General features: G+C 37.4%; 1 protein-coding gene across 1 annotated transcript in view; it reads right to left on the bottom strand.

The window, feature by feature from the left end:
• LOC115779795 (metabotropic glutamate receptor 4-like) overlaps window positions 1-27,387 on the bottom strand; it is a 160,342-nt gene that overhangs the window by 85,883 nt on the left and 47,072 nt on the right. The window contains 1 exon segment of the mRNA XM_030728620.1: window positions 7,182-7,398. Coding sequence (XP_030584480.1) covers window positions 7,182-7,398 — 217 coding nt within the window.

Below are 27,387 nucleotides of genomic sequence, written 5' to 3' on the forward strand. Positions count from 1 at the left end.
TTGAACTGTGCAAACATAAATGGAAATATAGCATATAAGGCAAAGACAGAGTTTGTACAAGTCTAAACAACTAGGAAGTCAATATTTGGTATGACTACCTTCATTCTTCAGCACAGCCTGAACTGGCTTAGGCAAGCTTTTTATAATTTCTTTAAGTAGTCTTCAGGAATATCTTTCCTGTTTTCTTCAAAGCTCTTCTCTAAATGTTTCTGCCTTTTGTTCCATTTTCAGTCAAGATGATCCCACGCTTCTTAAGTAATGTTAAAGTCCGGGCTCTGCAGAGGCCAATTCACGACTGATGGTGATCCACTGGGTGTTTTTCTGTCCAGGTATGCTTTTACTGTGTTTGGCGGTCACTGGCAACAGCTTCATTTTTCAACAGACACTTTCCAAATAGTATCGAATGGTGGATTAAAATCTGCAGAGACTTTTTTGTGTTCGTAATTCCATCGATTCAGACAAGATCCCAACACCACTGAAATGAAGCCCCGGACCATGAGAGAGGTTCCACCATGTTTTATAGATTGCTGTAGACACTCACTGTTCTTTGCTAAACTATCTGTTATGTGCAAACAACACTGGGTAATCTCTTGAGTTAGGTGCCCTTTTTTTATGCTTGAATAAGTTAGTGTTAAGTGACTTAACAAACCAAACACATGCGCGCACACACATACAAAAAAACAAAACAAAAAACACTCTACCCAAAGAAAGACCTTCAAAAAGAACTATTGCTCAAGACCACTTTAAAAATTATAAGAAAGCCTGGCTTCTCTGAAGCAAAATATAAAGAAATAAAGGCAAACTCCAAACTGTGCTGTATCTAATAGTCTTCAACTAAAAACAGTCATCAATACTGTGACACAGAAAAGACAGGTATATTTATGCACAAACACACAGGTGGTGTTTTAATAATTTCTTGGGATTTGTTATTAATAACATAAATATTGAATCTGACCAACCTTAATAACTAAATAGGAACTGATTTTAACCAGAAAGCTCATTGCATTAAGAATCAGTTAATAAAACACAATTATGCTTCCCCACATGTGCTGAGTTCATACTTTTCACTCAACAGGAATAACATTAGCCTATTCTAAAATTGTCTGCTTTCTGAATCTACAAATAAACCACCCAGGAGCAATGCAGAGTTGTTTGTGCTCCCCTTTTCTTCTTCTTAACATGCGCTTATTCAACACAACTCTGTGGCTAACACTTGTAATCCTCCTCATCACACAGGGGTAGCAGTCACTCCATTAGCAGGGTTTCTTATGTTGATGTCAGGCAGGCCATTGGTTTGCAAGGGAAATCTTGTTAGGGTTCTTATTGACATTATGTTTCATTAACTTGATTAATGACATCTATTGGGGCATGCTCCATAGTAATCAACGTCTCTGAAGAGAAGGGCAGTCTGCAGTCAGAGATGAGCTTCTACTGCCCACAACTGACTGGCCTCTGTGTCTCCTGTTTGTTTCCTAAAGTCCGCACTCAGAAAGAATTGTACATTCATAAATATGAAAGTAGCAAGCAATAAGAGACCATTAAGTAGACCCCGGATGACCATTAGGAACTTTCCATTTCAGAAACTATGTATGTTTCATAAAATAGGTCCTTTGAAATTGAAGAAATAAAGCATCCCGTGTCTGCATCAGCTCAATGTAAGATGTTCCAAATTATCTGGTGGTATTAGAACTTACTATGGCCTCAATGTACTACTCTTTGCTTTGATGTCTTTAGTAATTTAATATAGCATATTCATTGCCAGGGGAAAAAATCTCTATTAGTATGTAGAAGTGAAACACAAGGCGAAGAAAAGTTTTTGTCCAACATTAGGTGTACCTAATACACATACAGAGGGGGAAATAATTATTTGATCTCCTGCTGAATTTATAAGTTTGCTCACTTCCAAAAAATGGAGAGTCTCTCATTTTTATGGTATTTGGATAGGAGGACAGAATATCAACCAAAAATCCAGAAAAAAATACAACACATTAAATTTGGAAATTGATATTTTGCATGGCATACATTTTCATTGTTATGCAGATGATACTCAGCTTTATCTGTCGATGAAGCCAGATGACACATCAATTAGTTAAACTGCAGGAATGTCTTAAAGATATTAAGGCCTGGATGACCTCTAATTTTCTGCTTCTAAATTCAGATAAAACTGAAATTCTTGTACTCAGCCCCACAAATCTTAGAAACATGGTGTCTAACCAGATACTTACTCTGGATGGCATTACTTTGGCCTCCAGTAACACTGAGAAATCTTGGAGTCATTTTTGACCAGGATATGTCCTTCAATGCTCATATTAAACAAATATGTAGGACCACTTTTTTTGCATTTGCGCAATATTTCTAAAATTAGAAACATCCTTTCTCAGACTGATGCTGAAAAGCTAATTCATGTGTTTATTACTTCTAGGGTGGACTATTGTAATTCATTATTATCGGGCTGTCCTAAAAGCTCCCTGAAAAGCCTTCAGCTGATCCAAAATGCTGCAGCTAGAGTACTGACGGACTAGAAAGAGAGAGCAGATTTCTCCTATATTGGCTTCTCTTCATTGGCTCCCTGTTAAATCTAGAATAGAATTTAAAATCCTTCTCCTCACATACAAGGTCTTGAATAATCAGGCACCATCTTATCTCAAAGACCTCATAGTACCATATCACCCCAATAGAGCACTTCACTGTCAGACTGCTGGCTTACTTGTGGTTCCTAGGATACTTAAGAGTAGAATGGGAGGCAGAGCCTTCAGCTTCCAGGCCCCTCTTCTGTGGAACCAGCTCCCAGCTTGGATTCGGGAGACAGACATCCTCTCTATTTTTAAGATTAGACTTAAAACTTTCCTTTATGATCAAGCTTATAGTTAGGGCTGGATCAGGTGACCCTGAACCATCCCTTAGTTATGCTGTTATAGGCCTAGGCTGCTGGAGGGTTCCTATAATGCACTGTTTCTTTTCATTCACCTTATTTACTTTGTTATACTCCACTCTGCATTTAATCAATAATTATTTTTAATCTCTGGCTCTCTTCCACAGCATGTCTTTTGTCCTGTCTCTCTCCCCTCAGCCCAACCCATCACAGCAGATGACTGCCCCTCCCTGAGCCTGGCTATGTTGGAGGATTCTTCCTGTTAAGAGGGAGTTTTTCCTTCCCACTGTCCCCAAGTGCTGGCTCAGGGGGTCGTTCTGACTGTTGGGTTTTCTCTGTATTATTGTAGGGTCTTTACCCACAATATAAATCGCCTTGAGGCGACTGTTTGTTATGATTTGGCGCTATATAAATAAAACAGAATTGAATATACTGTACATGTCATTGAGTAAGCATTTGATCTTCCACAACCCAGACAGAATTCCTGCTCCCACAGACTGTAATCTGTATGCCACATGGGCACAGCCAATCAATCAACCAAATCTATCAATTACAGATACTTCTGATTTCAACTCGTTTTGTGTTTAAAGCACACAGAATCAATTTCTTCCATTTCAACCTCTCCACCACCATGGGCAAGACCAAAGAGGCTGTCAACAGATATCAGAGACAAGACTCTAGACCTGCACAAGGCTGGAATGGACTACAAAACCATCAACAAGAAGCTTGAATCTAGGTCACAGCTGCTGGTGTGATTATTCAGAAATGGAAGGAAAATAGAATGAATCAATCACCCTCAGTCTTATCTGAAGGCAGGAGGGACCACAGTCACCAAAAACACCACTAGGTCTCCATTGGCACCATAATGTTGAAATAGACTGAAATACTGAAATCTTGCAGTGCTTGTAAGGTTCCCCCATCTCAAGAGAGCACATGCACAGACCCATCTTCAGTTTGCCAGTCAACATCTAAATGATTTAGATAAGACTTGGGAGAGAGTGCCATGGTCAGATAAAACCAAAATTATACATGTTTGGAGGAAGAGAAATGCTTAGTACAGTATAAACCAAAAAAACACCATCCTTACAGTCAAGCATGGAGGTGGAATCATTATACTTTCTTTCTGTTTTTCTGCTAAGGTTACAGGACAACTTAACCATATTGAGGGGCCAGTGGACGAGGCCATGTAGCATAAAATCTTGGATGAGAACCTCCTTCCCATAGTCAGAAAACCAAAGATGGGTCCACAGATGTGGCAGGAGTCGAAGCTTCGATTTGCCAAGTGGCAGTGAGACAATTTTTGTAAAGAGTCATGAGATTTGTGCCAACCTGGTGCCCAACCAGAGTACCCAGAGAGAACCCACAGAGTCACAAGGAGAGCATGCAAACTCCACAGAGAAAGGCCCCGGCCAGATGGTGAAGTTAAACCCAGGACCTGCTTGCTGTAAGGGAAAAGTGCTAACCACCGTGGCACCGTGCTGCACGGCAACAGCATTTATTTCACCCAATGGCATGCAAATCAATTTATATCTTTTATGTATTGAGTTTTTTTTTTTTTCTGGATTTTGTTGAAATTCTGTCTCTCTCCATTTAAATTAAACTACCATAAAAATGACTGTTCATTGTTTTGTGAGGAAATTTTAAAATTCAGCAGGGGATCAAATAATTATTTCCCCCACTGTATTACAATTTAGTATGTCAGAAAAAGTCTGTGTAGGTTCTCAGTGATCCAGGTCATGGTAGTCTTGAGAGCTTGAAAAAAAGAAGGCCATTTTTTTTTCAAGCTCTCAAGACTATCCTTCCATATGACTTTTCAGTATACAGAAAAAATATGTGATTTGGAAAGCAGGATAGTTTTTTCTTTTCTTTTTTTTTTTTTCTTTAAAGAAAGCAAGTGACTGCTTTTCTTGTCCATGTATCCTACATCAGCTCTTACAACCATCCCTTCAGGGTGGGTCACATCCTGGGTCGGTATATGGGAGATGAGAAGCTTCTCATCTCAGACACTACACGGAAATGAACACTGAAGGCCACCGATTTCCAGCTTGAGGCACTTTTTGCCAGAGAAGAGGGAAACAAAAGCAGAGATCAAAAAACCCCACCTGGAATTCATATTTACCTTTCATCATCTGCTTTTTACCCACATTGTACTCAGTCTTATTTACTAACTCTCTTATGGGAAAGCTGTTCCGGTGAAGCTCCAAGCAGGTGGCTCCTGTGCTGCCAGGGCTGCTGCTGTGGGAGCTGAGTCAGATAATTTGCCTGTTCAGGTTATTTCCTTGGTATATTCAGCTCATAGCAGTGGTACATAGCAAAGTAAGAGAACAAATGCGGCAGTGAATTAGAATAATATTTAAAATAATTCCACAGTCACTTAGGTTTTTTCAGTTCATATTGTGAAAGCACACTGTGGAGAAGAGAATATCAAATAAGAGTTTAAACTATATTCTAGCAGCTAATATATATGATTTTGCTGAATAATTCATATAGATTAATGTGTTTAGAGAGATATGTATCTACTGAGCTTGAACAAACTCCAAAGAATTTATGTTGACAACATAGCCAAAGTCTGATTCATTTTTAATGTATATAAAAATTAATTGACTGAATAAACTAATGCTATTTATCTAAAAGAAAAAGAAAAAGAAAGAAAAAACATGCCCAGAAAACTTTTGGTAGTGAAACCTATTAAATGATTATGACTGTTCTTTGTCTCAAAGAAAAAAAAAAATAGAAAAAAAATAATAAAATAAAAAGTAATAGAATCTATAAAATACAAGATTTGTGCTGCCAAAACCTTTTGCCATAACTATACATGCTAGTTTTTGACTTCAGCTTTATGGTATTCTCAATCTTTGTATGTTTGAAGCCCAAAATGACAAAAAGGTGGACTGCTAATTAGACCAGATGGGTACACCAGCCTATTAGTACAATTAAACAGTAAGTAAGCCTTATACTATTTAGGTAATTGCATTAAAATATTCCAAAAGGCACCAACACTACTAGTGACTCCAGTGACAGTAGTGACAAATTAGCAAGGGGCCTAGTTGACCCCCACCTCATCGACTTATGAAATGCATTATCCTTCTTGATCAGGTTTTGAGGAGGAGTTAGCTAATAAAATGTTTAATGGTTTTAAAATGCTGTAGAAATCTGCAGTCTATTATGCAAAACAGGAATATTTGCCTCAATAGGACAGTGTCTGGACATTGTTTCCTTTTTAAATTCAGTATTTTTGAATCTAGTTGTGCTCATTCGTTTTGAAAGATTTTTTTTAATACAGTTTCATGACTTTGAAACTGGGAAAAAATTAGCCCTTAAGGTCCCACGTGTCATTAAACCTCAGTCAGAAACACATTATCAAATGGATGATCATTTAGATTTGCTATACATTATCTTCAAATTGTTGAATTTATCCACATTTGTGACACTCAACTCTACTACTCTACTGAGACCTGATCATGGCCTCTATCTAGAATCACAATTTGCATGCATTTCCACATGCATTTCTTCCCCACCCCTCAGCTTCCCTGACATGTGCCCAAGTGATTTAAGGTTTAGAGTGACAGACATAATTGATGAGCAACCACTGCCAAGTGAGTCTCATTCTGTCCAAGCATGGTGCAAGCCAGTGACATGACCGAGGCATTTTAAAGCCCCGACCTTTTTAATTACTTTTCTACTTTGCAATCCACAATCCTCAAGTACCTCGGGAACTCCTGCAGTGTAGTAATTTGAGATTCAAAGACCCAACTATAGACAATAATATAACATTTTTTAGGTACAATTAATTCAATTCTGGATACCTGTCAGATGTTACATATAGTCTTAGCTATTTAGGTAATGGAAATGATGGAGTGCTCCTTGTGCAACAGTTTAACAGATGCTTTATATTTATTTTGTTGGATTGATATGTTCAAGCTAAAATAGTGTGTTAATTGGCACTTTAAAGTTGTGTATGGGCACACTGTTAGGTGTATATTCAAGGTGTTAATTAGCATCTCCTTCATAATACGGATATTGTTTCTATGCTATGACTCTTGTAAAAGTAAATGGTGATTCAAAGCCATTCATATCGTAATCATATACATAGTAATAACAAACAGATGTTCTCTGTAGTATCAAAGTGGACCTCTGCCTATATGCATGTTCTGGGTTGAAATCTAACATTTGATCTCAGTGGCTGAGTTTTGCTTGCGTATCACTTAGCTTTTACATTCTGCAGTGCAGCAAGCTCAAATGGATGACACCTTCCCACGCTTGGTGTGCAAGATATGCAGTAATGATAAACAAGGCCAAGTGTACTCACCATCCTCCCGAGACTTCTGAATGAAAGCATCGACACCGCTCTCTCCATAGTTCCCCTCTGAGGCCACTGTGGAAACATAGTTCCAGCGCATAGCCTTAACAATATCCACCATGGCCTGGGCCTGGTAGGTGTCAGGAGGCACCACACGGGAGAAGAAGTCATACCGGGTGTTGTCGCTCAGCTCTGGAGCTGTGGAGGCGTAGCTCACCTGGGGTATCTGCACACAAAGAAACATTAATAAGTCTGAAGGAGTTTCTAGTCAAAGTAGTTGTGGGAAGGAAATGAAGACTGTCGAGACAAAGCAACGCACACTTATTGTTGGGTGCTTTTCAACTACAAGGGAATTCAAAGAGCTTTACATAAGACATAAAAGGCATTAGGACAAGATATAAAAGAAGCACAAAGCTATACAGTAATAACAGACACACAGATAGGATTTAAAAAGAGCACAATAATAAAAAACAACAAAAGTGACAAATTTAAAAGAATAAATAATTTAATAAAAGGCACTAGCCCTAGAGTTTATAGACAAGTTTACTGTACATAAAAACTGAAAACTAGTGATTATCCATTTTTAGTTTTGACTAAGGGACAGTAAGCAGACCTTTAGCAGTCCACCAATGTATTGTAGCCCTACCATTCAGTGCACAGTACAAGAACTTCACAGCCTGTCCTTTAACAACAGGAATCAGGACAAATCAGTGAAAATAGAAGTCATATGAACCACTGTCTTAGTCTCCCTCAAACAGTATTGTTCTTAATATATTGCTACTTTCTCAGCGACTTATAACTGGCCAGCATAAATCATTTTGCTCGTCATGTGTTCTTAAATGATTTTGTAAATGCTTTCATGTAGCTATTAAAACTGAAGCATCAACTCACAAATATAGCCCCCTGCTGATACTTTTATAATACACAGCATCACTGCTCCCTTATGCGTGAGACACATAAGAACATGGATCACTTGCTTGCATGTTTGCGTATCAGAGAAACTGCATGCTTACCTCCAGCTTCTTACTTGATATAAAACTAAATAACTTGTTTTACATAGGATACAGTGTAAAGGTTTTTGTGATATTAAAGCCTTAGATTTGCTTGATACAGGTTGTTGTGGCTCCCACTGCTGCAAAGAGTTCACTGATGTATACACTTAGAAAAAGAAAAACATTACATAAGAAAGCTAAAAAGCAAACAACCAAAAAAAAAAAAAAAAAATCAGAACATATATGTCAGCTGAAGCAAGAAGCCTTTCTTGAGTGACTATAATTTTATGAGGCTTTCTCTTAGCTGGTGTTGTGTTTCTCAACAGCGGAGAGTGTTTTCAGGGATTGCACTATGTCAGTTTTTGTGATAGATAAACTGTGTTTGTGTAAATGGAATTTTTCATCCCTATGGCTCACAGTGAACAAAACAGACAGAAGGCAGAGGTGTTTCCTGGTAATGATACACAGTGTGCCTTTTTGATGAGGATCTGTCGTCATGTTTTTTGTGTCTCTGAACAAAATGAGGAGAAGGTGCACTCAGTGAAACATGAGCCTAATGAAAACAGCCCTGTTTCCCTCTAGATAGGTCTTTGCCACATGCAGCATTTCATTATCACAGACAGCCCGGTAGGTGCGCACACAGACACACAAACACAGATAACCCTTGAAATGAAAACATCTGACTTAAAGGCAATGTCCTCCCAACGTGATAAACACCACAGTGGCCCACCTTCCTTTTTTACAGTTTATCAATAAAAACTGAAGAACTTATCTCACCAGTGGATACAGATCAAGTTTGATACAGTAAATACAAAAAAGACAATACAGATGAGAAAAGAAAACTTGTACACAAGTAGTTAGTGATAAGAAATCGAATAAAAAAAAGAAAAGAACAGAATTAGTGCGTATGCATAACCACTTACAGTAACTCTAATGCTTTAGCTGTTACATGCTGTACTATATGGGTGTTTGGATGGTAAGAATATCACAGTACTAAAATATCTGAACAATACTGACATGGGTCAGCATGTACCATGTAGCCTTTAAATGTCTAACAGGTCAACAGGTGTTGAAGTGTACTTGAGACATAGGAATAATGCCAAGTAGAATCAAAATTCAGTGAAAACTTCATTGGCTGAACTGAATGGAATATAAATCCTTTGGGAGCTAAAATGTGGAACAGCTTATGAAATGATGTGAGATCCTGGAATCTGTCACTGCCTTTAAAACCTGTTTGCTATTCAAATCAAATAGAGAGAGGAAAAGGCGAGTGTTATGGAAATCTGAAATAAATTGATCTACGTAAGCAGACTGTCTTTGTGAGCTTTTAATTTGCCTTTGCAAAGGGGTCAAACAACAATGCAGACGCAACAGCAGCCTGCATGGCTTTTAACAAAAAAATTATAACAAGCATAGAATCATTTATAAAAACATGTTATCTACCCGCCATGGTCACAGAACCTAATCAGAACATTACATACAAAAGATAACTTGTACAGTCAAGTATATCTTGTAATAGAAGATTGTGTAAAAACAAAACATGATTCCATGTAGGCAGAATCTTAAAGATTCCCATCTCATTCCTCCCTTTTGATAATTTATTGATCACACAGGTACATCACATTTACAAAAATGGCACAAACAACAGACTCAAAAAAAAAATCTAACCAGGTTCAATTTAGGTCAACTCTGTGAGTCATAAAGAAACCATATTACTGTTTTCACGCTGTATAGGCATCGTTAGTGTGTCGCAACAGTTATGAGAAACAAAACATCCATTTTAAACTGAAACGTCTGATTCTTCATCATACTCTAGATAATAAGATGGGATCCAGTCAGGAGTGAAGTACAAGTCAGGCTGTTGCCAGAGTCAGATGTATGCTGAACCAACAGAGCAGCCTTAGTCTAAGACACGGTACTACACAACGGAGAAAAAAGGTTCAAATTAAAAAAAACACAATTAACACTGGACATGAGATAGACGACATATTCAGCTCATAGTGGTTGTTGGGCTCGCCCAGATGAGATCCTCTTTCTGTTAATTGTGTTTCATACCTGCTGGGGTTTGCATTTGTCACACTTAGATGCAGACATATAAGACACAGCTAAGTCAGTCGATCACACTTTACTGCTCTGTTGCTGTAGAGTTGACCAATGGCTGCAACTCAGATTACAATCAGTCAGCGTTCTTCCCCCACGACTCAAACATCAAAGCTATCAGGTTAGGGTGATGTTTATTTTTGCCCTTTATTCCCCCCAGATTATAATAATTTATTTCAGAGCTCTCACTCTTTAAGAACAATGTGGTCAGTTCCTAAAAATCCCAGTGGAGTTGGTCTGGGGTACAAACCATGTGAGGTTAGAGGCTGGAAGGGCTGCCTTCCAGGACAATCAGTCACCACCATATCAACTCCAGCTACAATTCAGAGGCGAACAGGAGTCTGCATGGCCATTGACAAAGAATGATAACAAGCAGACTCACTTATAGCAACACGTTATCTACCCACCATGGTCACAGAATATTATCAGAACATTCCACGCAAAACATAATTTGTACAGTCGAGGATATCTTGTAATAGAGGATTATGCACAGACAAAAACATGATGCCTTCCTTTCAGCCACATCAACTTAAGACAGAGAATGGTAGAATCTTTCCATCACATGAGTGAATGTATTTGTATGCTGATTTTGATATAGGATCCAGTCCAATCCAGTATAAATAAATCTGCATCACATCATAACCAGATCAGGTCATGACTGATGTTAGTTTTGGTGTTTTTACTGTCTTTTCTACTTTAATTTTTAAAATATCAATATGCCATTTAGCTTTGTTAACTTATTGTCTTTTATTTTCTTATTTATTTGTGCTAATGTTTCAGGTTGGATCATAAGTAAAACATGGTCATTTTCTTGAAAACAATAGAAAAGCAGAAACTGGTCAGAAGTGGGGGGGAATACAAATGCAGTCCCAAAAAAAACAAAAAAACAACAACGGCTCCAGAGTGTGACCTGAGTGTGGGGAGATTCAACTTTCAGTGCAACAACAAACAAAAAGAAGGTAAGGTAACTATGTAGTGGCTTTAGGGCAAGTCCTTGACTATTTGTGAGTGGCCTGGCAAAAGCTCAGACTTAAACCCCACAGAACATCTGTGGGGAGACCTGAAGACATCAGTTCTCTGAAGCTTTCACAGAATCTGCTTGGAGGAATGGGATAAACAGTGCAAATCCAGGTCTGCAAAGCCTGTAGAGACTTACCCAAGAAGACTGCAACTGTAAGCTGTAACTGCTGCCAAATTGGTTTCTTTTATCATGAGTTTATCTTGAGTTTAAACTGACAGAGGAAAAAAAAAAAAAACATTTTATAGATTTAAAATTGCATTAAAACAACACTGAATACTTTCTGAAGTGATGGCATGTGTAAGCTTTTGTATTACAAAATAAAAGCAACTGAGGTTAAGGGTGTTGGTTTCTTTCAAGCCACCAAAAGAAACAGAGCAGGACAAAAATACATGTTGCTACATGAGGTTTGTTTGTGGTATTTTCAGTTCCATCTACAGCAGCCTTATCCATGCATGTCCAAGCTACCTTAGCTTGGTTTGAAATGTATTCATGAAGACAGGTTAGAGGCCAGAGTCAGTGAGATACTTCACTTCAGTACCAGTACTTTAAAATGATTCCCTGAGTAAGCCCTTGCATGGGAAAACATGAATATATTACAATGGAACAGTATTCATGGACTGGAATTTTTAAAAGCTCACCTAACCAATCATAATATATTACTGATCAAGGTTATTTAGATTTTTTAAAAAAAAGTCTCCTTGGAAACAGTAATTATTATTATTATTATTATTATTATTATTATTATTGCTGTTGTTGTTGTACTGCAGCTTTTCTTTTAAATATATATGAAAATGATTTGTTCTGTGAAATTAACTGAACCGCAACTGAAATTACAACGGAATCTGTGTGTGCCTGTGAAGGTAGTGATTCCACAAATTAATTTCATCTTCCCTTTTCTTGTTTCTACCGGCATAAGTTCTCACAGACAGACAAATAGATGGACAGATAGATGGAGAAGGAACAGGGACTCTCCAAAACAGTCACATGGACCTGCACTGCATCAATAGACCAAAGGATTCCTTCAAATTATATCAACAAAAAACATCCTGGGTGGCTTGCTGAATATGCTATAACTCATAAGCATGCACATCACGACAAACGGATTAAGATCTAAAGCATGTCATTATTTGTCTTGCATCTGAAATGAACAACGGTGCATTATTTGAAGGAGAAAATAAATCACAAGTGAAGAAGCATACAAGGCATGTGACTTTCTCAGCCTCGACACCCAACATGTTCTGTGCTGAGAACTCTGCAGAGTGCAAAGCTGTTTAATTGTTGTGACTATTAACAGGTACATTCAGAGACCAAAAATAGATTTCTGTCACACCACGTCAGTCTGACATTCTGTCAGTTTCTGTTAAATAAATGACATGTTGCATCTTGCTAACAAAGACATGTAAAGCTTTTCATCTCAACCAGATTTTTCCATAATCTCCATTATTAATGTGAGCTTATGCTCTTAGCATTAAGCACTTGAGTTTGCGAAAGCAGTGTGAAAACTAGCTGTGAATGTGATAGAACTTAATGATTTCAGTGTGATGCACATTCCAGAGACACATGGTAATCTGACTATAAAAAGAAAGTCTGCCCTGCAGAAACTGCACTTACTATTGAATTGGATGTCACTTCTCTAGAATTCATTGAAGAACAAAAACCCATAACACAATATATACATAAACATGTGTGTAGATAAAAGTATTAAGCTTAGATATTTATTTGTGCACTTCTGTGCATCTGCACTATAAACGCAAATGGACTCACACTAAAATACTTGATTTCTAATTTAAATTTTAGCTGTTTACATCGAGACATTCAATAGTCGCATTTTCAAATATCCTAACATCACCTCGGCTCCTAATTGCTATGCTAAAATTATAATCTGGCAGGGAAAATTGGTGTTTCCTCCCTTTATGTTTTCCAGCATCATTTAAGACCTTTTAGTGACTGTGTGGTGCCACATTTATCTCAACTGTTTGCTTTGTTGAGCATCCTGTTGAGATGAGGAGCAACTTAATGATGATAATATTGGGACCCGAGGTGTAGGTGCGGTATTTTTCTGAGCAAATGATGCTGGCATGCAAAATAGCTGACTATATTTGCATCTATAATTCAGACACCTGACAGATCCTTGCAACCCACAGTGTGGCCCAAATGCAGAGCATCTGTTTCAATCGCACTGCATATGGAAAACATAAATGGATAGACATAGTTTATCCGTACTACTTGGCATTCTAATTTTCTAACTGAAGGATTCCGACTTTAATCACTGCATGAGCTCATTGTTAGTGTCCTACCATATAATAAACCACATAATCAAAATCATAATTAATCTAGTCTAAAATAACTAGCGTTCACATTACATATCAGTTATAAAAAAAAAAAAATCTGAAATTGAAATATCAACATTTTGATCATCAATTCAAGGTACACCGTCTGGTTTTTGCTCTGCTACCATTATGGAGTAGTTCCATCTGACTTCTGTTTGAGTTTTGTTTATCTTGTTCCAACACACGAAAGCACACACACACACACACACACACACACACACACACACACACACACACAGAGGTGATGTGGTACACAGTCCTGACAACGTTTTCAGATTATTCCACAGCACAGATTTTACAAGAGGTGGTAGGGCATCAAGATGTGCAGCAATGTGTAACCAAAGGCAGAGGAACAGCTCGAGCTGGTAAACATACGTATATAAAAAAAAAATAAATAAAAAAAAAAAAAGAAGGAAAAAAGTTTTTAAATGTAAAAACTAAGACGTGAAAAGAAAAATGCTTTCCAAATTTCTAATGTGTAAGACCTCAGGGATACACACTATGCATTAGTGTGTCACTGTAAACATTTTGTTACAAAAAAAAAAGATCTCCACATCCAAACCATTTCAGTCAGGACTGCTAAAGTCAAAAGAAGATATGTATTAATTTAAATTTGCTGGTAAGACTCTTCTGGGATCTGGGAGAGCACACCTCCTCACCCTTAAAATGTGCCTACATGGAACGCTTGCCTGAACTTACATGATTTTCTAATACAAGTTCACAAGCGAGGATTCTGGGAAACTATGATCAGTGAACATTTTACAGTTTAAATGAGTTAAGAAACTGTTCTGTTTTTTTGTTTTTTTTTTCCTCACCTAAAGCATTTCCTCTATATGTGCTAAGAGACATTTTTAAGTATGACTGTTCATCCTGCTCACATAAGTCTTTGGTACATCGTGACAGATATCTCTCTCTCTATAACAGAATTTTGCAAAATGAAACACAGCCTTAAATTCCCCACTTGATCGGCTGATATTTTTAACGCATTAACAAAAAAGTGTGCTCGATTTTAACTTTGTTCACCAGCATAATTAAAACTGAGAAGTCCCGCCTGCTGTCTGTAGACAAATGTTAATGTAAACTTAAGGAGTCGTGATAATCGCACACCAAAACATCTGCCAGGCCACAGAGTCAGTTCAAGGTCTGCTTTTGTGCTCAGTGGGCACCACCATTGTTTTGCTCTGTGTCAGAGGAAGCAAAGCTCGCAGTGCAACAGCTCCTCACTCTTACACAGCAGGAGCTTTGTGTGTTGGCTGCAGCACAGCAAAGGCTGCATTATACCTAAGTGTCAGTGGGTAAAATGGCATTGTGCTCACTATATTCAGGCGGAGATAATGCCTGCAGTTTTCTGCTCCAGCTTCATGCAGATTAAATTTTCTGAAATTGCAACATCTAATTTGCATTGTTTAACTATAAAATGCCACTTAGTATGGGACTAGAATGGGAATAAAAGCAATATCTATAATGTTTTGATTTGCATGCTGAAATCTGCACAGATCCAGACAATTGTATAATTACTTCAGTCATGTAGCTCCTTAATTCAATTTAGGGGCAGAAAAGAAATTTGGGCTTGGACAGCAGCTGCAAACATAAAGAGAACTCAGTAAAATTTTCAGTGAGGGATGTGGGTCAACTCTTTGAGTCAAACGCACCACTTCAGTATCCAGGCTTTCTCCGTAATTGCTATCAGCTGCTGTTGACACTGAGGGGAGATTAAAGTTTCACTTTGTTACTGTCAGGGTAAGTGGAGCAGCAAATAGCTGAGCCTTCTGAATAGAAAACCAATTCCTGCATAATGAAATAACAAAACAGATTCTCACCGCTGAGGGAATGAACAACAACGTAGCACTCGATACAACCGGGATATTTGGCTATGATTCAGACTGATGCATTAGTATACAAAGGGACAGTATATTAGTGGGAATTATTTCATTATCATCATTATTTTCTTAGACTTATTTATTCTGATATACTGTCTAGCTACAATGGGCTTAATTGAGCTAAAATGGTAAGCTGTGAGTCCAAATGATGCTACTTAATTTCAGCCATGCAGTGTCACCATACTGTCAAATGTTCAGCCCCAAGAGACTAGTGATAAAAACTCAGAGCATGCTTTAGACCTTTTCATAATATTTCCATCTCTCAGATTTGACCTTTAATATTTTGACATTCGACTGAATTGAAAGAAGCCAAAGCCAATAACACTGAGCTCATCCTGCTTTGTCTTCCACAGGGACTGACATCACCACACTTCAATCATGTAGATCACTCTGGGGAAGCCAAGTCTCTCTGCTGCCTACTTCAGCTCTAGTCAAGTTATGGTGACTCCTCAAAAAGGATTTGTGAACTGAGATGAACCTGCTGGTGATGTGACTTAAAGGTGAGGCAGCAGATTCAAGGTATTTATCCTCAAACATGAAAAATATGTGGGGAAAAAAGACTAGTTCATGTATTTCCTCTAGGCTCCCTGAAAAGCCTTCAGTTCAGTTTACTTCAGTACTAATGAGGACTAGAAAGAGAGATCTTATTCCCCATATAAGCTGCTCATCACCAGCTCAATGTTAAATTCAGAAATGAATTCAAAATCCTTCACTTCGTTTACAAAGTCCTGAATTAGCAGGCCCCATCACATGCTAAAGAAGATCATATTATCCCAGTAGAGCACTTTGTTCTCAGGGTGCAGACTTATTTGTGGTTCCTACAGTTTTCAGCCAGCTCCCAGTTTGGGTTCAGTTCAGTTCAGTTCTATTTATACAGCCCCTAAATCACAACAATATTGTCTCAAGGTGCTCAGAAGACAGATATTCTCTGTACTTCTAAAGTTAGGCTTGAAACCTTTCTGATGAAGTCTGGGCTGGATCAAGTTACCCCAAACCATCCCTTAGTTATCCTGGTCTAGGTTCAGTCCTCTGGGGGATGTTGCACTACACACTCAGCATTCGATTCTTCCTCTTTACTCCTCTTTTTTTTTTTTTTAGCTTCCCATGCATTTACAATATTGCATATCATTAACTTTTTTTCTACTTTCTCCTGTAGTTTGTGTTTTGTCCTATTGTTGTAACCCCCCCCCCCCATGAGCCCGTATCTTTTTCCCTATAACGGCCAAGGGCATAGGGGATAATGTGATCACTAAAGTTCTCTGTCTAATACTGTATTGGTTTTACTAATATAAAGCATGTTGAAATGACTGTTACTGTGAAATGGTACAAAATTAAATAACTAAAATTTAATTAAATTGGAGGGAAAAATGTTTGAAAAAATGGCTTCATTTATGAAATATTGTCCAGCAAGTTTGTACAGGCGGGCGGGCGGACAAGCGGCATCCTATCACAGCACCACACTGGAATTCAGCAGTTGGGATGTCTAGGTGCTTGGTTTTATACACCTGTGACCATGGACATGATTGTAACACCTGAATTCAATAATCTGGATGGGTGAGTGAATACTTTTGTCAATATAACATATATAGTTATTCAAACTAAAAATACTTGAAGATTTTTAGTTTGAAGACTTTTTTTTTTTTTTTATTGAGCATTAAACATCACAAGGTATACATAAACTCAGGCATAGGAAAAATGTCCCCGAAACAATGCTCCTAGTTTTCTTTTCTTTTTAAAACAAAAAAAAAAAAAAACCACAAAAAAACAAAAACCCAAACCCTAAGTGTAACCACCCTCCAACCCACCCATCCCTCCCTTCTGTTAACATACAGGACACTCACCCGTTAAAGTAAAAAGTTACAATAATTAAAAGAAAAAGAATATTTGTAAATCTGTGAACATATACACACACGTACATACACATTTGCATACGTATATTAAAAAGGAAAAACAGGAATAATAAAAATAAAAAAAAAAAAACTTTGCACAAACTCCCAAAAAGGACAAAATGTATATAGAGGAGAGCAGACTGCTATATGTTTACTAATGAGGCATGGCTTGAAGTCCAGCTAGATATGACAGTACTGGATTCCAGACAGAGAAGAACTTGTCTCTGGATCCTCTAAGTGTATACTTAATCTTCTCCAACTGTATAAATTGCATCAAATTGCTCAGCCACAAAGACAGTTTAGGTGGGTTCCAGTGTAACAATATTCGTCTGTGTGCAAGCAGAGTTGCAAAAGCAAATATGTGTTTATGCTTTTTCCTCATTGTAGAATATCTCCCATCTGTGACACCAAATATAGCTGTTGCTGCACTAGGTTGAAGACTTTTGGCCAATTTTAGTCTAAGAAGAACTAAAAGTCTGACAAACTGGAGAAGTGGATGTAATTTTCTCTTAAGAGAGACCAGGCTGAAGAGGGAGAGAAGACTAAATAACATCAAGAACGTGGTTGTTAAAATGCAAAGGTGAACTTGACTACCACACATGAGAAGCTCAGATAGCTGAAAAAAACAGCTTTCACACCTGGGGCATGTGGGTGGTTTGCCAATTATTGATTTTTGCACCATATTTCTGCTTTGCATGCTCTGATAAGCTCTACTTTGATTTTGTCTGTGACTGATGAGACAAATAACCTTACTGAGAGGGGTGTGTTGTTTATTTGGCCCAAGACTGTTAAAAATACCAAAGGCAGCAGAAATAAATGTTATATTTGCCTGTAAAATAAACTAAAAAGGATTATTTTATCCACTATGGTTTCATAAATGATAACAGGTTCTTGGACAAATTCCAGGAGTTTTTTGTTTCTGTTTTTGTTTTTTGTTTTTTGAAAAAGTTCCAAAAAGAAAATCTGGTCCGTGATGCAAGAAACGCTGAACTTGGAGAACTTTTAAATGTTATTTAAACCTGTGACAGAACCCCATAATGAGGTGTTCAATTCTCCCAGTGTGTGAAGGCGGAAGTCAATTAACCCCAACAATAATGGTGACTAAATCAAGTTGTCACAGTGCAGAAACATTTAATATTGTTTATTGTTTCAGAAAGTAAGTGAATGTTGTTTCTGTTTATGGCAGTCAGTGATAATGTATCAGTACTACAGCCTGCATGTATACTTCAGCTTAAAATATCTCCTGTACATACTGTTTAGGTTTAAAACAACTAATGCACATACTTTGTTTTTCTATTTGGAGATGTTTGCATTTAGGGCTTTCTGCCAAAGAGGATTTCTGACAGATGGCTCTCTTTACTTTTGTATTATTTTCAATTTTCAGAGGCAGTTTGGGCAAGTTTAAGCAACAAAAATGCTTAGTCAGATTTAGAAAAATCATTAAGGTAAAAATAGGCCCCATCGACACATTAATCCTATCTTAGAGACCCCGTCTAGCAGAGAAAGCCAAACAGAGGCCAATGAAATTTCTCCCATGTGCCTTTTTTTGTGGACTTAAATAGATTTTTAAATGTAATTCAACATTTTAGAAAATGCAAAAATAACAGGAGTAAGTTCCCATATTTACATCTACATTACAATGAACAAGATATTCTGGATGCCATACTCGTTTCTTTCATGGTGACTTTATTTTATTCTGTTATCTTTAAAAGAGTTACTTATGTGAAAAATCTACACTAGTAAAAGCAAGTTTCTAAGTTTTTAAGTTTTTGTTTTGGAAGCCTAAAAAAAATTATAGACTGTGAATTAATTAGAATTGTTTGGTATGAAAAACTGTGATTTTCACCTCAAACTTGTACAGAGAGCAACAAATTCTGAGTAAAACTGACCCAACTTTCATGTCTGTCAAAGATCATTGCTGGTAATGAGTTTTATCCTCAAAGGGTCAGGTTGCCAACTCAGTTCTGGGAGAGAAGGTTTAGGTTGAAGGGCCACCATTTTGACACAAACGTAATTAGCAATAAAAGATCTTGAATTGATTTCTTGATTAGTATAACAGACAAACAAAAAAAATATTAATTTTCTGATTATTGGGGCTTCTATTTGAGCATGACATTCAGTACTCTTCCCATCTTAGTTTGCATGTTGAAATGATCCAATGCGGTGCAAAAGTTCTCTCCTTTTATCAGGATAAATTCAGAGCAGAAACACCCCTTCAATCACATTGTGACACCTACCCCCCAAAAAAACAGCTTAAAGTCAATGTTAATATGGAGACTCATATTGCAAAGTGAGGTATTACATGCTGAAAGTGCAAACTCTGTCACGATGATCCAAGTTTCTTTAAAGCACTTCTCATCTGTGCTAAACATAGCAGCCCCCCCATCTGTTAAAGACCTTATGACACAGTGTGTGAGGAATCGACTCTCTGCTATCTGGGTCTCTATCTTGCTGCTCCGCTTTCTGTGTGCACCAAAGACGGCACCTCGAGTGACCCTTTATTCAAGCTGCTGAAGCTTGTAGGAAACACAACCGCGTCTTTCGATGACACATAAAGAGAGCTGACTGCTGTTTCAGTGAGCCAAAAACAACAACTCTCATTCCAGGACAAGAGTGATTCCTCAAAAAAAAAAAAAAAAAAAACTACAGCATGATCTCTACCTGTAATCAGTGATGTGAACACTGAGTAGAGAGGATGAGGATATCTCAAATCTGACCACAGAGGATGTTATTCCACCAAAGCCTTTTGGCAGCTCAGTATGTCACAGTCAGTCCTAGTACAGACCTACAGATCCATCACTGAAAACATCCTCACACCATCCATCACTGACTGATATGGTTCTGCCCCCCCACCGTTCTAAGGGAAGCGTGTCATTCAAACCACTGAGGGTGCTTTGGAGTGCTGACTGCACTGCATTACATGCACACTCACACACACCGCCCAATAACAGCACAGTGAAAAAGGCAAAGACGATTTCCTATAACCCTGCCAACTGGGACAGCCACCTGTTCGACCCACTGGGTTTACTTAAATCACCTGCCACCAAGGGTGACAAACGCTCTCATATCGATACGTGAGTCAAAACTACTAGATTGCAGAGTAGTGCTTCAAAGTTTTATATATTTTACCTATAATTTATCTGTTATTGAGGAATTTTAGCATTTTAAACAAACCTTTTGCTAGCCTAGAAGTACCTGTCATCAGTGGCTCTCAGCTTTCTTTGTGCTGTACCACTGGATAAGCAGTTTGTGAAATAGTCACAAACAGTGAATCAATTTTTTCGTATTCATGGATGTGAATTGTTATGGTTTTTCATGTAAGTGAGCACAAATTTGTAAGTAATATATTTCAATAGGAACACATTTCAGTCAGAGAAAGCAGGGAGGTGTCACCATTGTAATTAAAGGTCTAAAGGAAGTGGCGATGTTGCGTTTTAACCCAAGCTATGATATTTTTCGACGTAACCAAGTTGTTTTTGTTGCCTAAACCTAACCAAGGAAAACATGTGTAATGAATAGTGTATTTAAAAATCATACAAATGAAGCGTGAGAATCTGTGAAGTGTAAAACTCAAACTCTGGCATAAAAGTCAAGATGACTCGGTCTCCCTTGACTCCCCAACCTCCAAATGCAGTGTTCTTCTGTCCCTTTAATCAGTACATACAGTATGAGAGCGGACTGATTAAAAGCTGTGTTCAAAGAGTGTGTGAAATTCACGTTGAGGAACCTGAAAAATTAATAAATTGAGAATTCATGTCCAGCCACACCAATCAATAGATTAAAAGGTCTTAACTATATCACAAAGTGTCGTTAGGTAACATTTTCAGCTAATGAGTAGCTAACACCAGGGAGAACTGCTGTTGTTAACGATCATGGATATATTTTTAAAATGATTTAATTGTATATGTAAAATAAATAAACACATAAGGCACAACTCCAAACCCATTTATATCAGTAAGATATAAATGACCAGACCTTCTCAGTACCACCACATCCACCAATACAAGCAGCACTCAAACAATAAATACTTAAATGTATCGTAATAAAGGAAAGATTTACTTGTAGGGCTTATGTATCAGACTCCGTTTTAACGAGAGCCACAAAAGCTCGTTACAAATGCAGTTTAAATGGAGCGTGGTTTCAATTCCAGTATTGTGTTGAATTTACCACCACAATCAAAAGTTTGCCAAACATTTTTTTCTTCCAGTTTCTTCCTTTGAGGATTTGCCGTTTTACATAAATGTGAACTGAATTTTTTCATCCAGACAAAAGGCACACCTGAAGTTGTCCACCTTCCACATTTTTGTCATAAATCACACAAGTTTCAATAACAAAACTAAACTCAAGAGTGCTTATTGTAAAAAAAACAAACAAATACTGTAAAAAAAAAAAACAGACTTTCAAATGCATCCACCTGAATTTAAACTGTTTGCAATCTCCTGTGGAAGTGTTGAAATTGTGTAAAAAAAAAAAAAAAAAAATTGCTTTCAAACTGGTTAAGGGGTGGAAGGGTGTTTGTACTGTGAAACTACTAAATTCTCTCTCTTTGAGCAGGGGTTCTCAAAGTTTTGATAACTGAGTGCCCATTTAGGGTTCCACTGCCAGTATATTTTGAGTGCTGCATAAAAAGAAACAAAAATACACCCCAGTAAAACACTACAGAGTTAGTGTTAGTCTGCATCTTTTCAGCTGGTTCACATTTGTGAAAAACTGTTAGTTTGGTGGTTTCTTGACACCAGCTTTGCTTGTTACTGTAATAATCGGGGAAATTAAAGATAAATGCTCCCTTGGTCTCCTTCTGCGGTATTATAGCATGACATTAATAGTTGATGGATGAAATGTACAGCTGCACATTCCTTCTTTGTTGTGCTCGAACCCTCTGCCATTGGCTTTGCGAACGCAATTACAGAGCAAGCAGTTTTTAAAAAGGTACCTTTTGTTATGTCACAGGAAGGCTGAGTAATCCCGCCCCCTGATGAGTGCATACATTATTTTTGCCGTTTTAGTTTCCATTGTAACTGATTAAAAAGAAGCACTGGAAATATGCTTTGGCAGAAAAAAAGATTTTTATATTATTGGATAACTTAGATGTGATATTATCACTTTGAAACATCCATTTAAAGTCTCACTTGTATAACAGGAGGATTTTCCCCCTTAAGGATTAAGGATCACACTATGGTTCATAGCCCACAGTACACAGTCTCTCAGTCTCTAGCTGCAGCCATTACTCGCAGTGTATAGGCAGAGTAAGGAAATTTTAAAAATTCATTAGGTAGAATTAGGAGTAGGTGATCATGAATAATGAACATTTTATCTTTATCTTTTAGCTTTTAAAACAGCTTTCTGGAGGACCAAGTGGGCTGTGAGGGAAGATGGATTTAAAGAAATCTAAACAACTTTGGGTGAATAAAAGGTTGCAGATTTGTTTAAACTAGACTCATGTCACAACTAACCATGATATTCTTTAATAATTCACTGGGGTGATTTCACGAGGTCCAGCTAATTTTGTTTCAGTTTAATGGTCTCTGAATGAAAACTCAACAGTAAAGCATTTTGGAAAAATACAAGAGCAAGAAGGGTCAGTAGTGTCAGAAGGTTAAAAGGTTGGCATATTAAATTATGTTGTCTGAACCTTTAAGTGTGAAAATGACAAAGACAACGAGCTGCTACTCAAGAAGTGTTTAACTTTTTTAAGCCAAAATGTATGGCCAACTTAAAAAAAAAAAAAAAAGCAAAAATAATTATGTTTTTCTTCATTTTTTTAATTGTGGTGATTCAGACCACACAATCTAAAATACATGGTTTGAATTTAGCAGTAATTCAACATTATTAGTGCTTTTTTTGGGGAAAAATGACTAGTCCTTACAGAGAGAGCAGAGATGAAATGAGTAACATTAACAACACTCTGGTCCATTTGGGTGTCAGACAAAGCCATTACTGCAAGTCAGTATGCACTGAAATTAGCCAAACTAAATCTGAAACATCAAACATCATTAATATTAACTACAAATTTGCTTGTCCTGGAATTACTTGTCAAGCCCTCTGCAGTGGAAAGGCTCTATAAAAGTGAGCAGCACATTAGAGGTAAACGATGGCTAGAAATTAAAAGGTGACATTAAGCATTCTGGAGTGGACAGTTTCTTCACTCAAGTGGTTTTATCTTGCAGAAGAATAAAGAAAAAACTGAAGACAGGCCTGCGTAAGTTCCAACAGGCTCTAATATTTCTACTGCAAATCAAAACAAATTCAAGCACGCCACTGTGTCCTGCTCCACAAGCATGCATGATGATGATGGACATGGGGGATTTTCTTTGTGCACAGCTGATCATGCATCATGAACACTTATGCAACCAACAAAACATCAACGTGCCTCTTGCACGATGACAAAAACCCACAAGCACAAAAGAAACCACACAGTAGTTGCAGAGGTTCACAGATCCATCGACTCTTTTGAATGCATCTACCATATGGTGGTGGAAACACACATGCACGTCCTTCTGTAAACACATCAACCTGGCAGCTAATGAGGAAAAGTTTAAGGGACGGATTTGGCTGGATGAAAAATGAAACTAAACCTCTTAATGATGAACAGTGGTGCCATACTTTTGAAGATAAATCAAGACAGTTTGTTTTTTTTTTTTGTCTCCATGTTGTTTGGCTTCTAAATACCCACTGGCTTCCAGCAAAATGGTATATCATGTAGTGTGATGACACTCCAGACTCACATAAAAGTGACTGATACATCACAACAATTGGCAGAAATGATTCATCATTTTTTTAAATAAAAGGGAAGATGATGGAAAGTATCCCTCTGTCAGGTCTCTTTCTCTGCTGTGTGCTTTAAAATGCCCCAAGATAAAGCCTCACAATCCAATAAAAAGCCACTTAATAACAAAGATACAGAATGTCCTCATAAAGACCCCAAGATATCATCAATATCCAACCATCAAAGTTATTGCACTGCAGAGGGTGGAGTGACAAAGAAGAGGCAAGCTGTTTGCCTTGGCCCTGAATTATTTTCCTTAAACTGTGAAGACTACAAAGCAGTACACAGTGTCACATTCACTGACCCTTAAAAGGGGCTTTTACTTGTATGTCATCTTTCAGTCCACAACTTTACACACATGATCTTGAAGAGCCTGATCAGAACTGGCAGGTTATGTGATGAGCTTATGTCTGTTTTTTTTTGTTTTTTCTGGGTTTACATCTGAACATTTCTAGTGCTGGTTTTCAGCATGAAGCTACCCACCCAGATTATATATATATATATATATATATATATATATATATATATATATATATATATATATATATATATATATATATATATATATATATATAAAAAGGGAACAGCTGTATTTGATGATTTATTTAAAATTCTGTGCGATTTTCTGTTCTTTAATGTGACATGCCGTGTTCCCGAACAAACATAAAATGCCACAGTCTTCCTTTGCTTCAAACATTAAAAAGGGCGAAAAGTCAAAATATTGTGTTCAAAGCACCTCTGCTGCATATTCCCTGTAAACTTCAAATGCACACAAGGACATATTTATGCAAAGCACATGCTGTATAGGAAGAGCATGTCGTGGCCCAATTAAAGATTTTCAATCTCTTTTGCACGTATTGTTTGAAATTAAACATGGTGGTGAAGATGACGTGGATAGCCTGCAATTATAAATTATTTCAAAGCAACATCAGTCTTACTTCACTATTGGTCAATAAGCCATTATGGTCCTCTGCTAAAATGATTGGATATGCACGACTGCTCGTGATTCATTAGTGTGTCCTCCCGTTTTGTGGGACATTCAAAGTTTTCAGACTGTGTCTTTATTCTAAGTTTATTAATGAGAACCTGTTGGGTGTTAAATAGGGCAAGGCAGGATCAGATTTAAACAAAACCAAACATGAGAATTTTTTATTAGAAATAAACAACCTGTCCAAAACCTAACAACCTAAAGTCCAAAAATGTATTTTTTTTTCTTTTTCTTTTACTTCTTCATGTTTCCTAAAACCTTTAGATCAACATGCAAGAAACTGATTTCAGTTATCTTTATTTATGTTCTATAAATGGACTGGTACTTACACAGCACTTTTCTACTCTGAGCACACAAGGTGCTTTCTACTACACCCATTTACACACACATTGATACGGCACTTTTTCCTATTTTTATTCTCATTGCAACTTGCGGTTCAGTATCTTGCCCAAAGATACGCTGACATGCTGACATGGAACAGCCAGGGATCGAACCAATGATCTTTCAATTAGTGGACGACCCGCTCCACTTCCTGAACCACAGCCACCCGGAGCTGTCAGCCAAACTGTGTCAGTTCTTTGTTTTTAAATGATTAAACTTCTGATAAAAACTTCACTAGATTTAAAATAAACCAGCAACTGATCACAATCCACAGGCTACAGTGTGTTATTTATTTGCAGTTTATGCAGCAGAAACTGTTCAATAAGTAAAATTTTTTTAAATATTTTTGAGAGACATTTGCAGACAGCGAAATTGAGATATCAAATATTGGAAGGCCCAGCTGTTCTTTATTTCATCATTGCTTGTCTGTTTTCGTTCACAGCCAGGATTCTTGGTCTGTCTTTGACTGGATTCTCCCATGCTGCTTCACATATATTTGATCCAGCATTTACATAAAGGTATGTGTAGTATAAGGTTTTTGTAGTGAAAAACCCAAAGGAGAGTTATAAAACTATTCGCCTTTGGCTCTACAGATTGTTTTATGGTCTTTTAGCATTTTGCTTTTATTATGGCACCTGTACCGGTTCTGTTTTGTTTCACTCGCTCTGCTATGTGGCATCATTTTCAGACACAGCACACAGCTCTGTGAAATGGCGCCAAGTACCATCACAGCATCAAACGTTAGCTAGACAAATTTAATCATTAGTTGATGCACTAAACAACAACTTTTTGTTGGTGTGAGCTGTTACTGCATAATAGTATCGTTAAGTTTAAAATTAAGTAATATCTAACGGCCATGTGAAAAAGGGAATGTGTGCTGGTTTCAGCACCTTGAGATAAAATAAAACTCAGCTTCCTGAAACCCCCCCCCAAAAAAGGAGCTTTGTAGCATATGTTTAAGGTTTTAATAGGATGCATTTTAAACTGAACCTTTTCCTAACTAAGTCAATTTGATGCCTAAATACATTTCTAATCAAGTCATGAGTGAAAATCAAAGACAGCCGCAAGTGGTGCGAGGCAAGTTCCCACATCCAGCCTCTCAATAGACAGTTGGGTATGGTTACATCACCTCCATCCCACCTGCCTCCCAGTATGGTCCTTAAAAGGACTTCTTGTGAGTAATGTAGTGAAGCATTTACAACTAAAAGGGCAGAAATTTCCCCCATGTGCACTTTTTTCATTCATCATTCCTTTGCTGTCATTTATGGTAGTTTATTTCTTGTTCTCTCAGTTTTATGCCTGGTGTGTGTATCTCACAGTGGAAGCCCTGCCCTCCCCACAAAATGAGCAAAGAAAAGGCCTGAGAATGATGATGATGATTATGTTACTCAGGTTACAATTCATTATTGTTGCTACATATGCAAAAAAAAAAAAGTTCCCAGTGTTCATCTGTCTAAAATGACACCTGCACCCTCAAAGAAGTAAACCCACGGAAAACACAGATGTATTACCCTTGTGGTGTTGCAAACCTATTCACCTATTCATAATAATAATAATAATAATAATAATAATAATAATAATGATAATGCAGTTTTAAAAGTGAGCACATATTCTAGTACATATTGACATACCTAGAATTCCCACATACTTTACAGTAAAACCCAGGGAATTGTGCATGACTGGAGAAGCTGCAATTAATAGCTTTCTGGTAAACAGGACTTCGATCATTTGGGATACCACAAAGGCTTTGAGTTATTTGATTCTTGATCAAATATGGGTTTACAAAGACTCCCTTTATTCTGTATGTGAGAAGAAAGGTGATAAATAGGAGTTTATACACAAACACCGAACGACACACACTGTGTTAA

Source organism: Archocentrus centrarchus, chromosome 5, assembly GCF_007364275.1.
Source record: "Archocentrus centrarchus isolate MPI-CPG fArcCen1 chromosome 5, fArcCen1, whole genome shotgun sequence".
Lineage (NCBI taxonomy): Eukaryota > Metazoa > Chordata > Actinopteri > Cichliformes > Cichlidae > Archocentrus > Archocentrus centrarchus.